The sequence below is a fragment of the Thamnophis sirtalis genome, unplaced genomic scaffold (genome assembly GCF_051295495.1).
Source record: "Thamnophis sirtalis isolate CommonGarterSnake01/CBP01778 unplaced genomic scaffold, rThaSir2_p1.2 scaffold_7, whole genome shotgun sequence".
Taxonomy (NCBI): Eukaryota; Metazoa; Chordata; class Lepidosauria; order Squamata; family Natricidae; genus Thamnophis; species Thamnophis sirtalis.
In genome coordinates, this window is record NW_028261387.1 from 53,607,460 (window position 1) to 53,624,203 (window position 16,744).

At 36.5% G+C, this 16,744-nt stretch overlaps 2 protein-coding genes across 7 annotated transcripts in view; one reads left to right on the top strand and one right to left on the bottom strand.

Moving 5' to 3' along the window:
* Positions 1-1,970: 1,970 nt before the first annotated feature.
* On the bottom strand, positions 1,971-11,658 carry RUMY1 (regulator of UNG2 and MKLN1 interacting yippee protein 1). 2 transcript variants are annotated; one of them, XM_087720815.1, is made up of 4 exons: positions 11,152-11,658; positions 6,148-6,220; positions 4,526-4,650; positions 1,971-2,356 (listed from the first exon to the last, which is right to left on the bottom strand). In XM_087720815.1, exons 1-4 carry the CDS (start codon positions 11,186-11,188, stop codon positions 2,262-2,264), a joined length of 330 nt encoding a protein of 109 aa, XP_087576941.1. In that variant the 5' UTR covers positions 11,189-11,658; the 3' UTR covers positions 1,971-2,261. The 2 variants fall into 2 exon arrangements, with proteins under 2 accessions (XP_087576941.1, XP_013909631.1); XM_014054156.2 differs by having other exon boundaries at positions 6,148-6,225; positions 11,069-11,658.
* Positions 11,659-12,360: 702 nt separating this feature from the next.
* The window catches only part of SRGAP2 (SLIT-ROBO Rho GTPase activating protein 2), a 205,821-nt gene continuing 201,437 nt past the window's right edge, over positions 12,361-16,744 (top strand). For all 5 annotated transcript variants that reach the window (XM_087720076.1, XM_087720078.1, XM_087720077.1 and 2 more), the window contains exons 1-2: positions 12,361-12,452; positions 14,364-14,936. In XM_087720076.1, coding sequence (XP_087576202.1) covers positions 14,870-14,936 — 67 coding nt within the window. In that variant the 5' untranslated portion in view covers positions 12,361-12,452; positions 14,364-14,869. The remainder of the gene's footprint in view (positions 12,453-14,363; positions 14,937-16,744) is intronic.

Sequence of the window (16,744 nt, forward strand, 5' to 3'; positions counted from 1 at the left end):
GAAAATGCATAGTAAAATAATAGAAAGTGTGGCAGGCCAAAGATCCAAAAGAAAAGATGGCAGCAGGCCTGACAGAAGTTATGTCTACAGTTGGAGAAAATCCTGGATAAAGCAGATTATCTGGACTTTTAAAGTGGATTTTAGGTCTGGATATGGAACTAAAACTCCTTTGAGCGCTTCTGTGCATTACTTGTGGTGGAATTAAGATGGAGTGAGTGCAATCTCCTGTTCCTACTAGATCTTTCATCTGCCTTTGGTACCATTGATAATATTGCCTCATCTTTGAATGATGGGAATGGAGAACACTACGATTCTCCTTGTTGCTCTAGTTAGTGGTGGGGGTATTACATGGCCAAACTCTCTTCACTCGTCTTTCAACACTGGAAGAGATCATGGGATAAAGACAGACATCACTATAATGCTAATGACTGAGTTGTATCTCAATCCCTGGACCAAACAGGAGATGCAATTAAAGCTCTGATCTGGGGCCTGGAAGCTGTTGTCCACAGGAGGTAAATGGGTATAAAATCAATTCCAAAAGGTTAGAGTAGTAACTGGACAATGGAGCTAGCTATAATGGATGACATCTTCTGTTCCAGCAGAAATTCAATGACAACACACAACTAGTCTGAACCAAATAAGAAATAATTCCACTTATAACTTTCTTTTTGGCTTTGAAATTTCATCTATTTTTTTCCCCACACTGTATTAGGAACTTTATTAGCTAAATCAAAAAAACCACCATAAAATCTAAGGCTCTCCAGTTTCTGAATTCTGTACATGTGATACACATAGCACACAAAATACAAGTGGTAAGTAGCTACAGAGCGGCCAAGATTTTTATAGCTATCAAAGATGAAATATGTATTTTTTCAGAGTTTAGACTGATGGATTTCAAGCAAAGTATTCCATTCAATTTTTTTTCCTAAGTGCAATCAAACATAAGTAACAAGAAAAACAAGCCGATATTCCTCTAGTATAATCTGGCTCCTTTGCGTGTGGATTATCCCATCCAAATAAATAAAAGTTGATTTAAATTTATGTACTCATTTTCTAGAAATGATACTGGACCTATGTTCATAAAATAAGTGGTAACAAGACCACTGAAAGTCCCAAAGCAGCTTGTACGTAATTATATAGTATTTTTCTTGCCAAAAGCACATTATTCTCTTTAAAAAAAATCCAGATGATATTTCATTAATTTGGAAATAATTGGTTGTTCTACTTGTAGCTATCTAACTGCTGCTGCTTTTGATTTTAGAATACAAGAGAGACTCACGCTAGGTATACTCTTGTGCCAACAATAAAGAAGCCAGAATAATATTTTACTGAAGTTGACCCTGCATTTATAACTTCCTTTCCAGCATCCTATTCCCTGGTTTTCCCTTCTTGCAAAGAACTATAAAAATATCTGAACTCAGCTAGAAATGAGTACTGCTTATTAATTTTAAATCACTTTATTTGATCACATGTTTCTTTATATTCCCTATGCACAAAAGTAGGGGGTTCCAGTTGTTTTATTACTCTTTCCTTGCAACTTCCTTTTCCATTAGAAGCAAGAAAATATGCCAGTTCCCATGCTAGATCTCCACATTTGTTAGTCTTGCATGCACTAGCAATTAAAAATCACTACCAGATTTCCTTGAAAGCTAACCTTCTAGCAATGCTCAACCCTCATACAATACACACACACACACACACACACACACACACACACACACACACAGGTTTATATTTAAGAGCTCTCTCTTAGCCCACTCTAATAAAAAACACCTGAAACTGGAAGCGTGCCAATAGGAGAATTTGTAATGCCTGCTCTCTGGGCAACGTTAAATGTATCCACTAAAGAGAGGTCTGGCCTAGAAAAATGATAACACTCAGTATCAAGCACTATAGGATTTATTTTCTTATGTGGCTATTAGAGCTATTGTAATGTAACAATAATTGACAGGGGTGTGAAACCTATTTGATTGTCATAATTTGGAAACAGGTAAAATCAAGTGACTCCATAAGCCAAATATGCATATATGTGGATTTTGTCTTTTTTAGAACATGAACAAGTAAGAATTGCATTTTCATCTTTACATATTAGTCTCATTATGTAGCAGGATGCTTACTAGATCCGATAGTTTTTGATGACAGGTATCAGTCTTTGAACAGTTTTCCCCCTTCCTTTTGTACTGTCTTCCTGGGATCAGTGCCTTATACTTCTTGTGAATACAAGAAACATATCAGGGGGTGCAGTGCAGTGCAGACAATAATTATCTGATATATTCCTCCTCAGAGGTGCTGGATACATCTTCATCAGTGCTTTCATGTAAATCTGGTAAGTTGCCCCAGAGCAAGAAATCTGTACCTAAAAGAAATGTAAATCAGATATTTTATACTTTTTGTGGTCATGATCTAAAGTTAACTTAATAAAGCACAATATTAAAGAAAACATATCCCGAGGATATTAATACAATAATTGATGTACCTCTCAGTATGTGGGATATGGTTAACAGTGTGTTAGTTTGCAGGGTTGACTTGCAAAAGATAGACCTTAGTTTGCAGAGACCAACATAAGCAAAATAAAATTAACCTATAATAAAATATATCCAAACTGTCTTCATTGTGCCCTCGTGTTATCAATAAATGCTGCATAAGCATACAACTAACACAACTAACAGTCTATTCTTTCTTTATTGACTTATAATGACTAATTGCATTATGTGAAAGCCCTGATTGACTAAAGGTATGATGGACAGAAGATGTCAATATCTGTGAGCCCATATGGAAGATAGAGAATTGGAATATAAAAGGATGAGATGACAAAGATTTAACAGTGAATTAACAGATTAAATGGAAATGAAGACAAATAATTCTGTTGTCTATTTGTGAAACTAAGAGAGAGGAAGGGTGGGATAGATGTTAGTGAAAGTAGTCTGATCTAATGGAATTGATAAATGGGATTTGTGTAGATTTATTTATGAATGACAGAACTAAATATATGTCAGAAAATATGAACTGGTACATTGATGTTGATCTGTGTTCTATGAAAGCAGCGGTCTTAATTTGATTATATAATAGTTGTATGTTACCTTCCAGAGAGTAGTAACAATGCAAGAATCAGGAATGATATTTAGAATTGGAAGTGGGGGAAGTACTGTACAACATTTTGAATAAATATGATTTAAAGGAAACAGCATTTTATTAAGTGTGATATGAATGGAAGGATGAGTGGGAATGATAGGAAAAAATACAGCTAAAGTAATGCTATTATACTCCTATGCAAGAGGAATGTGAATCACAAACTAGATGGGCATTAGATTGTTAAATGACTGGAAAGTTAGTTGGTAGAATTCTGTCCTAAAGGACATGAGAGTGGCAATTAGTAAAATTTGGCAAGCTTTGTATTTGGGAGTGTGCAAATCCTTCAGCAAGTCACTGTGAAACAAATCAATGTGAGAAATTTACTCTCGGTCTATTGTTTTAGAGAAAGCTTATGATAGTGTTATAGAGTTAATATAGGGAATGTTTTGAATTAATATGAAGTTGAAAGTTGCTGAATGTAAAAAGTGGAATAGGATGGAAGTAAAGCATGTGTTATAAAAACACAGCAAGCAGCAGTTAAATGGATAATTGGATTCTCAGTGAAGGAAAAGCACATATGACGGATGGGAACATTATACAGAGTATAGCTCGGTGTGGTATACAGACAGATGGAATATATGATATTGATTAATCTGGGAAAGAGAGATGGTGATGTGATGAAGGAAAAAGACTGCAAATGTTAACTATTGTACTACCATGGCTGCTTTATAAATTGTTCATCTCTGAGTGTAGTTGCTCATGAAGAGATTTGCTTAATAGCATGTAACCATAGCATATGGTTTTACAATAGGTTCATCGCACTACCATCTGGCTTTTGCATTAAATAACATCCAACACATATCACCTTAAATTTACACTAATTTTTCTGAACAATTAGCCCCAGTCTGATGATTTAAGAGATTGAAGAATTTAGTTTACCCTATTTCCCTGAAAATAAGACCTCCCTGGATAATAATCCCAATTGGGCTTTTGAGCGCATGTGCTAAAATAAGCCCTCCCCCCAAAATAAGCCTTCCCCGAAAATATTACAACACAGCAGCAGCCATGAGGTGACCCTGATCCCTGTCTCCTGCACCTCAAAGTAATAAGATCTCCCCGAAAATAAGGCCAAGTGCTTATTTCGGGGATAAAAAAAAATAAGATCCTGTCTTATTTTCAGGAAAACACTGTACATGCAGCATTTTCTTGGCAAATTTATTTGGTAATAATCACACATCACCTAAGCACAATACACAATTAAGATACTATATTTCAACACTAAGAATATGTTCATTTCCTTAAGTAGCTGTTTTGGATTTCCAATAAGAAATAAAATACATCCAACAGATCTGAAATTTGTTCTTCTTTCCTTGTCCATGCTTTATTACCATAATAATAACATAACAGAAGCATAATAACAATTAATTCCATGTGCAAAATAGAAATTTCATACCAGATGAATCAAATCTGTCAATTCCAAAAACGGCTTTACTGTGAAACATCCAGAAGTGTCCATTGTTGCATGAGAACAAGCAAGGTTTGCATGGAGCAATCACATGGTAGCCTACAACATTACCACTAGAAGAGCAAATGAAGTAGATGATATGCACATTTTAAATCAAAGACTATGTAGAAAAAAAGCAAACTATACAAATGATAGATATGCAAATGTATCCTACTTACATATCAAATTAATAAAAATAAAATCCTTTCATCTACCAAAAATAATGCGGCAATGGACTAAGTAGTAAACAAAATGGAGTTTAGAAATAATCTGTTCCTTTAGCCTCCAAATGTACTACTGTGTGAATAAAATAGGTTAAATTAATTTCAATTCTAACAGAAAACAAAACATAACTTTAAAATGGAAGATTAAATTTTCTTCACAAACTGAATAGATCTGGAAATTGTGAACTCTAATGCTTACTGTGTCTGGTCAAATTCACATCCAATATACAACACACACACACACACACACACACACACATCACAGTATATATACATACATAACACATACACACAAAGAAATCTGTTATCTGCTTTCTGTTTTCTTAAATTAAAGGAAAATATGAATATATTATTGTAAAGTTCTATAATGTGTCAACCTTTTTAATTTGCATTTGGAGTACTGTTTTGTGAAAGAGCAAAATAGTTAAAATAATGGTAATATAATTCAAAATGGAGACAAGGAGGACCCGAGCAGTTGATTCACTATTGGAATCCAAGCCCATGCAAGTTTATGCTGTTCAAATTTTTTGGTGCTCCCACAACTCCCACATATTTTCATAGCAGCTTCAAGCTAGTTTGGTTAAAATTGGACTCCCAGTTTTCTAACCAAAACTTTCTTTCTACCCTGAAATAACAGGGTCATCTGATGCAGCAGACCCCATCCCAGCTTGTGACATTTACCAATGCTTTATTCTATTTCACTTTAGCTATCAATTTATTGTGCATAGCACATGAATTTGACAAGCTCTGAGAGAAATAGTTAATAAGAGAGTGCTTGAAACAGTTGCAGACATCTAACTTATAGACACAGAATTATTTGTTTGGAAAATTTATATGGCTGCCCATTCTCTCACAGTGATTCTGAGTGGCTTACAAACAGCCAAAACCCAGTATAAAAAATAAAAAATATCCCCCCCCAGCCCCATTTTTTATGATCAAAATAATTTGTGCCTTGATTTTCAGCTGAATTCATAACTGCTAACTGGTTGTTCTTTATGCTATCAACAATACAAAATATACAGAAATTCAAAACATTCAATATTTCCTACATCCATACTAAAAGAAATTTCATCTACCTTACATCTGCTTTTTAAAAATAAAAATAGACAGCAATTTTGTAAGTGGAAATTCAGTTAATTCATGACCCACTTATATGGCTACAATTTATTTGGAAACTTGAAAGTCTTATTTGGGTATAGAAACCCAAAACAGGCATTAGATCACTGTATTTTTAATTCAATAGTTCCACGATTATTTAGCAGTAATCACATATTTTTATGTATAGAAATGAGCAATAGACACCATTAACAATATTTTACATATTAAAAATACTGTAATATTACTCACCATTTCAAACAAGCAACATTCATCAGTTTACAACTGCACATTTCTGTATAATAGCAGTTTCCAATGAAGTCAACTGTACTGGGAAGGATTAGAAAGGAAAGATATTGGAGATGATTAAAATAAACTTTATCATCGCTTGACTATGAAATATAGTGCAATTAAAATTCTAACAGAGTCCTATTCATTTTGTTTATTTTTTATTTACATATCTCTTTCCACAATCATAAACCTCTCTACTGTGAAAGAAGTACAGTAAAACTACCTTAACTGGTAAATAAATTCAACTTTCTAAAGTTTTGACAAAAAGTCCTTTTTTTGTAAAGACATTCCAAAAAATGAAGAAACTAAGCTGGATTGTCAAAGGAACTTTGATTCATAGGTGCCTTTTTCATGCTAAAATTAAGACAATTCTGGTTTCTATAGCATAGCCTTCCTCAGTTTGATGTGCTCCAGATGTACGGGTGTACACTGCCTGCAAGCTCAAACCAGGATGATCAGTGTAATGGCTGAAGAAATACTATTGTAATTCATTATATGAAAGTGAACATTTCTATTATGATCCTAAGTTTGGAAAGAAAAACATTTTAATGAAAAATTAAGAATCAGCATTTATCTTCATACTGAAACCAATGCAGTGCTTTTGTTACTACATGGTGACTACATAGATAATATGCAGGATCTCTGCAAAAGTACAAATAGTCTGATTTATTTGGCCTTGGTTTAATGTGTTGCATAAACCCAGCCATTGTGTTCTTCAAGACTGTAATTCCATTTACTAAATACAGAGTAAATCCCATAGATATAAATCCTACTATCATTAGGCAAGGTTATAAGGCTGTAATCCTATTAATTTTGATAGATAACAGCTACCAACAGCTTTAAGAATATTCAATTCCAAATAATATGCCTACAACTAAGTTTACGATAAAAAAAATCTATTCTGAAATATTCCTAAATCTGAAACTTTTTTTTTTTTGGTAATGCAGTCACATGGTGTAAAAGTTGTAGCTGTTTTCAACTGCAATTATATAGGGTTTTTTTGTAGTCAAAGATAAACAGTAATATGGGTAGAGATGTCAGTCAGTTTTTTAGTATCTATTTCAGATATATTCATTTTAACTCTTTTTGTCTTGGTTTTGAATTTTCAGTTTAAAAATGTACAAAATTTGAAAACATATGTCACTAATTATATAGTTTTAAGGTATTTTGCCTTTTCCAATATTTTCTAAAGTACATGTTATAGGTACTTTAAGTAGAGAGCTGCATTGCAAAGTTTAGATGTATAAAATTGAAAATATTTTGATATTTGGTTTCAAACTTCTGAAGCAACTTTACCTTCCATAGAGCTGCTAATTTAAACACCATTCCGAATTGTCAAGAGAGGTTGTTACTGTTATTACAGTATAACAGAACATTCCATTATATTTCTAGCTATCAATATAGGATTAAAAAAAGTTAGTAGCTACTTTGCCAACATTCAAGCAAGGCAGCTAGGTTAATTCATTCAGAATTTTAACTAAGAGCCTCAAGTTTTTATTAATACAAGTGAGACTATTTGCTAGATTAACTGGCAATGCTGCTATAATAAATTTACAGCAACTCATTTTTAGACCTATCCATTGACCAGGTGGGCATATTTCTTCTGAATCAATCCTATGGGGCCCAAACTGAGCAGAATAATTCCACTGATCTACTTTTTAGATTATACCTCTAAAGATTTGTGCACTGCGAATGGAAGGGAAAAAATAGAATATACTTATTTGATAGTTATTAAGATAAAGTACCGGCAATTTGCATTACTTATTCAGTTTTGATTGAGAAGAACATAATTAACAAAAGACTTTATTCATGCTTTAGAGAAAACCCTGAAATTATAGGCTGAAAATTAAATAATTTCTGAACTGTAGCTTTATGAGTCTAGCTTTCAAAAAATACTTAAGAAGATATGATATTAAGTTCCAAACAAACAATGTGCTATGTTTCCATAATTAATGCAGAGTAGAATATCTAAAATAATAAATGAGGATGCTTCATTGCTTACAGTATTTCCAGGCTATGTGTTTTGATAGAATATACTGACTGAAGTTGTATTGGGTATTACAGTGCTGTATTGTATTTGTTTCTATTATATTATATGCCACCATAATTTACAGTTCTTGCAGTGAAGCAGAGGGCATAGAGATAATAGTGCCAATGCAATCATGTATTTTGCAATCTTCTGGTTTGAGAGCTAAACAAAACTTTTGTGGCACGTCAAAGGCTACACCCTTAAAAGCATGTGGAACCAAGATCCATTGCAATAAGGGTAGATGGAAAGTTTTCAGTTGCAAATTAATTCTTAGTTGAAAATTTAACACCTGCCCACTTGGGATGGAGTTCTCCGAATCATATATTGGCAACAAAATAATCATTGGCAACACTTTCTGCAGATCTGCTCTAGGTCTAGACATGAATTATAGCAAGGAGATATTATAAAAAGCCAGGGTTTGCTTAAATCTCTTTTAATTGATTGGATTCATACATAACACTATTGAAAGTTATAATTCAAGGTCCAAATAGGGTTAAAATAGTTAGAAACACAAAGCCTTCATTGTCGTCTTGTAAGTTCAGTGGTACTGAATCCTAAATTTTTGGGGAAATACTAGGAAGAAAAAAAAATCCTCACAACATTTCAATCCCCAATGCATATTTTCATTTTTTAAAAATCATTTTGGACTTTTGACATAATAGAAAATACTCAGATGGCAGGTAGCAATTATCAGTTGTGTTTGTCACTTAAAAACTCCCAGTTTTTCTACTTATTAGCTCTATGTTTTACATTTAATAACTTAGCTGCATCAGAACATCAATATATATGATGCTAAGCTATTAATACTGTAGAGCAAAATAAACAAAAAGCAGTAAAATATTTCCTGGAGTACTGTAACAAATTGTCCCTTTTAATGTCTCAGCTTGAAAATACAGCTTTTCTAAATTTAATACCACATTCCTGTGGTAACAATAGCCACACTGTTAAATTGTTCAACAACAGTGCCAAAGTCTCATAACATGATTTCAATTAATGCTTACCAGGTACTTATAACTTATGCCATAAACTTAACCAAAGAAACAGTTGTATAATTCCATAAAGAGTTTGGCCTTTATAAAATGGCTATAATAGGAGTTCTTTTGATGTATGCTGTTCTGGATTATTTTCAGCTGTCTTTGAATCATTTTAGGAAGTTTAAAAGTTATTTTATGCTGTGTTTGCATATTTGATCTTTTGAAATCCAAAAGCTGTTGAAGTGCTGATTGACTTTTGGGCCATGTTTAAGCTAAGCAGAAAGTACACAGGAAGATGGGAGAGCCTGCTGTTCAATAGTAGAGCCTACAGCTTGCATAAAATGTAATTGGTAAAGCTGAGAACTTCCTGCTCCCCTCAACCCTGTAGATCCCTTGCCATTAGTTAACATGTAAAGTACTGAAATGATAACTACATTAAGTTGGATGTAGTTATTAATCTAGAATCACAATTCTCTCCACAGAATTGTATATTCTAAGCAATCTTGGAAATGATTTTATAGCAGTCTTTATCTTTTTTGAAATCAGGGCAGATGCAATTATATTCATGTATTTTGCAAAGTTGTGCAGATATGGGGGAATTACATTAGCAAGTTTTGGTTTTGCACCTATTGGAAGCTAATAATTTAATTGTTAGCCATGTTGAAAATACTGTCTTCAATAAATAAACATTATAGATAAAATATTGTATCCCAGTGTGGATCTTCATTTCCACATACTTCAGCAGTTGTACTTTGATTCGCAATCATTGAAGCTGTCAGAAACAGAGATTATCTCTTCCTGTGGTTTATGCAACCTTTCACTTGGTTTTTTTTTGGTTGTTACCACAATAGCTAGTTCACATACTAAACATAAAGGGAAGTGAAAGTAACTGTTCCAACATACTGCTACAGCAGTGATGGTGCAATTCTAACATTAGAACTATTTGTTTTCCTCATTTAAACTGTGAAACATTTTAAAAGGTCCTATCAACTTGCAGTTTGCTAAAGAGAGCAATGGAAGCCGATTGCATTCTGCAGGAAATACAGAAAAGAAAGATGTTAAAGTTCAACATTACATGGCTCAAAGATTATATTGAGCTGGCTGAATCACAAATTTAACATGCCTACTACAGAAAATCTTACCTTTCTCCGATGCTTTGGCTATTTTTTTAAAAATGAAACGTTTTCCTTTCTAATACATAAAGATTTTATAAAAGCCCAGCATAGACAAAGTTCAGCAGCAGAAATGAGGTTTAAACATATTCAGGGCTGAGTCATCCTCCACCTCACCCTTTAGGGCACCACAAATCAAAATGTGAATCTGAAAATATGTGTTTCCACCAAGAGCACTTAACCATCCCTCTCCCCTTAACTACCCTGCAAAGCTGGTAAAACAGAACCAGAAATGGAACCTCCATTTAAACTAAAAGCAGTCACTGTGGTTCAAGAAGGTATAATAAAAGTAAACCACTCCAAACTTGATTGCAGAAAATATGAGTTCAGCAACATAGTGGTCAATGCCTGGAATGCACTACCTGACACTTGTTACATCCTCAAACCCCCAAAACTTTATCCTTAAACCGTCTAGCGTGGACCTGACCCCATTCCTAAGAGGTCTGTAAGAGGGGGGGGGGGCTGCCTACCGTCAGTGCCTACTGTCCCCATTTCTTATGCATATATGTACCTGCTTGTACTTATTTGTTTATATGTTATATTCATACTTACACTTGTTTTGTGATACATGCTTGACAAACCAAAATAAATAAAAATAAAATAAATAAATAATGTTCCTCCAACCTCTCATGTGTAGAAGCCATTCAAAGCAGGCAAGGGGAGGAAGAGGAGAGCATTAAAAGTGCCAATCCTATGCCTTAACTTACCTGGTGGGAGGCATGTCTGTGGAATAGAGGTCGGTCTCTGTATCAGCCAGAAGCACAGCTTTCATGCCCCGTGAACTAAGCACCTGTTGGCAGAACTTGCAGAGCAGCAGAGAAACACATCGGTCCGCAAAACTCCAACTGCCGACCGACGTGCTAAGGTCAGTCTGCATGGGTGGGGGCTCCAGCTTGTCCCTTGGTTTCTTTCAGTAGGTCAAATAAGAAGATGCTCGCTTTCTGAGTGGAAGTCAGTCCTTCTCTCTTCTCATCCCTTTACTGACAGGACTTTTAAGCCGCTCCTGTTTTTTTCGGGAAAGCTGCGACCACCGATTCCGTTTAATGCGGAATTAATACCAATGCTGAGTTGCAACCCAGTCCCCACCCCTAACCTGAATGAATGAGCCAGCAAGAGACAGGTTCAATGCCCGCCATGAAATATATTGATCGCCCCGAATAAGTCCAAATCCCTAAATCCCTAAACTCTTCAGGGCTGGGATGAGGATAAAATGGCAGGAAGGTGCAATACTACGTTGGCTGGTTTTGAGCTTCTGGAGGTATGGATGGCTTGAACTGCAGGCAATGTAAAGCATTCAACAGAAGCCCATCGGGACTTTTCTCTCCAAGCCCTCGAATATTTCTCTTTATTAATGATTCCCTTTCCCTATTATTAATCTGTCGTGTGCCTAACCTGCAAGAGCCTCTAGTACAACTATTCCCAACTTTTAGAGCTCTCAAAGTCTTATTTTGCTTCTCGGTTACTCACTGAATGAACCTGGAGATCCGAATCTCCCGGATTCCCGTCAGCACCTCCCAATTGGTGGACGCTTTCCCCTCTCCCCGAGCCGCTTAAAGCCCCAAACGTAGGTAGCCTTCCCTTCGGCTGTCAGTTTGAATCTACAATTTCGCATCTCATTGGAAAATGCTTGACCCGCCTCCGGAGAGTGACGAGGAAAAAAAGAGATCGACCTCAACCATTGGAGGAGCTAGGACATGATCCCGCCTCTCTCCTAACGTACGGGGAATGAAGCTACGCCCCTTACTTTGGATTGGTTGGCTTAGAACTCATATTTACATATCCCTTCCTCTTAGGGATGCGAACCAACTTGGGCGGAGCTTCTGCCTCGCGAGCATCGTGAATGGTCTTCTTCAGTCTTTGAGGGGCGGTGCCGATACGGAAAAGTGGCGGGATCGAGGGTGTGGAGAAGGGAGGATAGGACGTGGCCATTGGCTCGTGTCGTTAGCAGTTTTCAGAGTTTTCGATTCCGATTGGTGTCGCGAAATCGAATGGGCGGAGTCGCAGGAGTGGGACTGCGGAGGGAGCGGATCGCGGGAGTATCCCGAAGAACGCGAGGCGTGGAGGGCGGCTCGGTCTGCGCCAGAAGTGCAGGTAATAATCGCGGCTAGTATGTTGGAATTTGAAGCCGTTTTCCTACTTCAGTTTTACACGATCCCATAATTCTCCTTCGAGGGGATCCACCTTCCCGTCTTCCTTCCCAAACTTGATTATAATTGATTATAATTAGTATAATTGTCGCCCTGTGCCAGCTGGAAGTCCGTTTTGATATATAAACCCCCCCTTTTTTTGGAAGAATGCGAGCATTCTCTGCCCGTAATATTGCAGACTCGCCCTCTCCCCTTCCCCGCTTGAGAAATCAACAGATTTTAATAGAATCGAGATCCCATCCCATAATACTTCTCATTGCGACAAACCGGGAGTTGGATTGCCATATTCCCTTGCGAGAAGAAGATTCCCCTACAAACTGCTCCCCTGGGACATTGCTATCTGTCAGGTTAGAGTCCCGATGTCGTAAAACTATCCCCCTAAAACTGTTTCAATCCCCCCCCCTCGCCCCACTGCTTCGAGTTCAACTTCCTGTATTCTAGCTAGTCTTTTGGGATAGTCGGCTAAAATAGCCCGTACGAGTAATGCTTCCAGATCAGTAGAATTATAGCATTCTATAAGATCTCTTTTTCTGAAAGATTCTGTTTTCTCATTTATTAAGCAAAATCTGTGGAATAGTTATGTCTAGCCAACAGCTCCCTAGTTTTATTTGCCCAACAACTTAGCTGCTTTCCTCTCTCTCCAGTCTGGTATCCTTTTCCTTTCTTATATCCTAATATACTGTACATTTAGTAACAAGGGGAAAATATCGAGCTTTGTCTCGATATTCTGTTGATCCACTAGGGTAAATGTAGCCCACCAGCTATGCAGGATGTAAAACAGAATGTCCCTTACCAGATCAGCTAAAAAAGATGCCTGATGGGATGTGATCAGCTTGGTGGGATAACAGTTGTGGAAATCTATATGCTTGGGTGGAGATGGAAATGGTGGGGTGGGGTGTGTGGGGGAATCTATATAAATAGACTGTCTTGTTTCATTGTATTTGACTTCTACACTCTCATGAGCAAAGATTTGGGCTTGAATCTGTCTGGAGGAGAGCACTGTAGTGGGAATGGGGTAATATATTTTTTGAGTTATTTCACAGCTGGTTGATGTGACAAAAGTATATAAAACTCTTTTGTACTTAGCCACACTTTCTCTTTGTTTGTTTGCCCTTACTCTTTTTAGCCTTACCATTTCCTGTCTCTGTTGGCCACATTGTTTGTCTTTTTGTAGTGGATCTTTTTTTTTTCTTTGTCTGTAACCCTTTCTTAACATTTATGGCCAACAGTAACTTGTGATCCTAAAGCAAAAGTTGTGCCCTGATTTCCCCCTGTTGAGAGACTCTCATCTGTTTTTGAACTGTATTTCCTAAGTCCAAATAAGCTTTGATGTCTGCATCAAGTACACTTTTTCTTTGCTCGTATGGTCTGGTGGAGGACAAATCTGCAAAATTAACAGTAATAAAAATACTTAAATCTGATATATTGGCTGGACTATGGCTGCAATTTTATTGTACCAAAGTGGATTAGCCATGCTTATACAATGGCTTTGGATGAATTTATGAACTCTTGTGGCTCAAATAATATGAAGATTTGGCCCTGGATTCCCTTTTTAGTTTCCCATATTTCTGTGTCGGTAGTTGTTTTCTCTCTTATTTACTTTAAATAAATTGCTTTCTTGGGTGGCTGATTTTTCTTTGTCTCCCCATTTCTTTATTTTGATGTGTTTCATGTGTCCTGATGGTAACATAGCCTTTTAGAATCTTCCCTCTCGATATGCTTATTTTGCATTTTTCTTTAATGTGACATGTAATAGTTACCATTTGATTAAAGCTACATTTTTATCTTGAAATCACATTGGTAGCATTGAATGTGTGTAAGCATTTGCCAACGAAATACATATTTGAATTTACAGGCAGTTGAATAGAAGAAAGTGGTTCGGAGCTTTTTCCACTTCTACTGTTGGGAATTTAATTTCATCATCTCTGACTCTGTTCTTTAAAAAAGAAAGAAAGAAAAGCAGCAACCGAGAATCAGACTCACACACAACATGTTGTTGCGCAGAAGGACTTCCACTCCCTGGCTGTGCTATTAATGTTAGCAATCAAGAAAAGCCTTTGGGGGCTGCAGATTCTCTCTAGTCTGATGCTGCCACCACCACCACTGCTGCTCAGGATTTTGGTGCAGGAAATCCAAACTGCTGCCTTCTCTGTCCGCTGAGCTCTTCACATCTGCATGTCTCTGCTGCTCACGAACGCACCATCTCACGCCCTCTCTCCATGGACTGATTGCTGTGGAGGAAAGACAAGCCTGTCCAACTGATTATATTGCTCCCCCCCTTTTGGGAGGAACACAAATTATATTTATTTGTGATATTCTGGAGGATCTGTTCGGTGGATAACCTTTTTGGGGGGAGGAAACATGACGTCGCCAGCTAAATTAAAAAAGGATAAGGAGATCATAGCTGAATATGACACTCAAGTCAAAGGTAAGAATTAAGAAATGGATCTGATGTACATCTGTGTGTATATGTGTTTCAGCCTTAATTTGCTAGTGCATGCATTCATGCTACATGTTTGGGTGTGGAAAGGCAAAGCATTTGCAGATCATCAGGAATTTGCAGAGGTTTCTCAGTAGTATATGTTAGAAAGGCTAACAGTGATTGCTGCTTTGTGGGCTGGGTTCTTAGTGACTACTATATTTTCAAATATCTTTTATTTGATGAAGCCTTTATTTTGTCTTCCCATGTGCAATACAAAAGCACACCAATGCATGACAAAACATTTTTTTAAATAAACGTGGCATCCAATTTTATTTTGATAATAAATGGTACTTGTCCTCTGAGAAATGTCTATAATAGCTTAAGAAGCTTTGTGGTTTGGCAGTATTATGGATTCAGCTTGTAGGAGCTTTTTACAGCTGTATGCACCAAAAGGCTTTCACTCTTCATAAATGCCTGCTGTGTATGCACACACCCTTGGCAGCTGGCTGCAATGCCCTTCAATTTAAACTGCATAGGGATAATGATAAACTCTTTCAGTAATTCTGTGCTCATTTTTGGCAAGATGGCTATTAAAGGTTGTGTTGCATTTGCTGCAACAACTTGATGGACAAGCTTCATGCAACAATATCTAGGTGGCATTAAACAAGTGGGCTTGGCTTTACATAGCCACATGTCTTATGTGACACATTAAAGAGATGCTCCCCTAATCCTTTTGTGTCTGCAAGTTTTCAGCATTACTTCATACATGTGGACTATGAAACCTGCAACCATACAGCCTGACAAAATGCTAAGAACTTTGAATGAGACTCTTTGTGTGTACGTAAGAGGATGGAATTAAGTAGCTTTGAGTTTCTGGGAAATAAACTTGGCTCTAATTGTAAACTGAATGTGTTCTGTGTTTTGGTCTGTTGTCTTTTAAATAAATATTGATATTTGATATATTCAGAATTATATCATTCTTTCTCACGTTCTGATTTTTTGTATTGCACAGGCGAGGCAAGATATTTTCCTTTCCTTTTTTTTTTGGAAAAGGAAGTAATGAAGATTAGGTCAGAAATGGCATTTTAAAACTGATTTTGGATTCCCAGTTTGGAGGCAGTAAAAATATTTTTGTTGCTCCTCTTTCTTCTAGTGTTGGTGGGGATTATATTAGGTGAGGATTGATGAGCTAGCATGAGAAGCTGGAATTCCAATGCCATCAGGAGGCACTAATTCAGTAAAGCATGGTCTCTGTCCAAGGAATTGCTGTTTGGGCTTGGTGTTTAGGTGGTCCTAAAATGCAGTTTCAAAATAAATGCATAAGCTATTTGGATTTCCTTTGTTCCAGGATACAGAAGGGAGGGTTCCCTCCTCCAGCTTTTGAAACAATGCAAAAGGCATTTGTTATGTTCCCAGTGACTGCTCAAATGTTATAGCCACCATTCTAAACGAAGGCATGATTGATTCAGCAGAGTCAGAAATGGAACTCTATGTTTTGTTGCAAAAATATCTAACTTATTCACAAAGAACACAACTAAATTTTGTACTTGGAGCCAGATTAATAAAATAGAAAAAATATATTTGGAGGTTTTAAAAACTTTTTCACTCTTATAGGTAATTCCCCAAAAGATACTAGTGTGCATCTAATCCAGCTTCACCATGTCTACTTCCATATCAGTTGTGTTCTTTGTGGTCATGATACAAATTTCAGCTATATGCACTGGAGAGAAGAGATTTTCCAGGTGTGTGGAAAACAAAGTAGGTGGTTTTGGAAGAACTATTATTTGTTATTACTCCATTCACTGCATGGAATT

What these genes read in the sequence shown, in the direction of transcription:
- RUMY1 (XM_014054156.2), bottom strand. Translation starts at nt 11,238, where the DNA reads ATGCAGACTGACCTTAGCACGTCGGTCGGCAGTTGGAGTTTTGCGGAC. An exon ending in AATGTTGCTTGTTTGAAATG is followed by an intron (nt 4,651 to 6,147) that starts GTGAGTAATATT and finishes TTGCTCTTCTAG; the next exon opens with TGGTAATGTTGTAGGCTACC. An exon ending in TGACAGATTTGATTCATCTG is followed by an intron (nt 2,357 to 4,525) that starts GTATGAAATTTC and finishes CATTTCTTTTAG; the next exon opens with GTACAGATTTCTTGCTCTGG.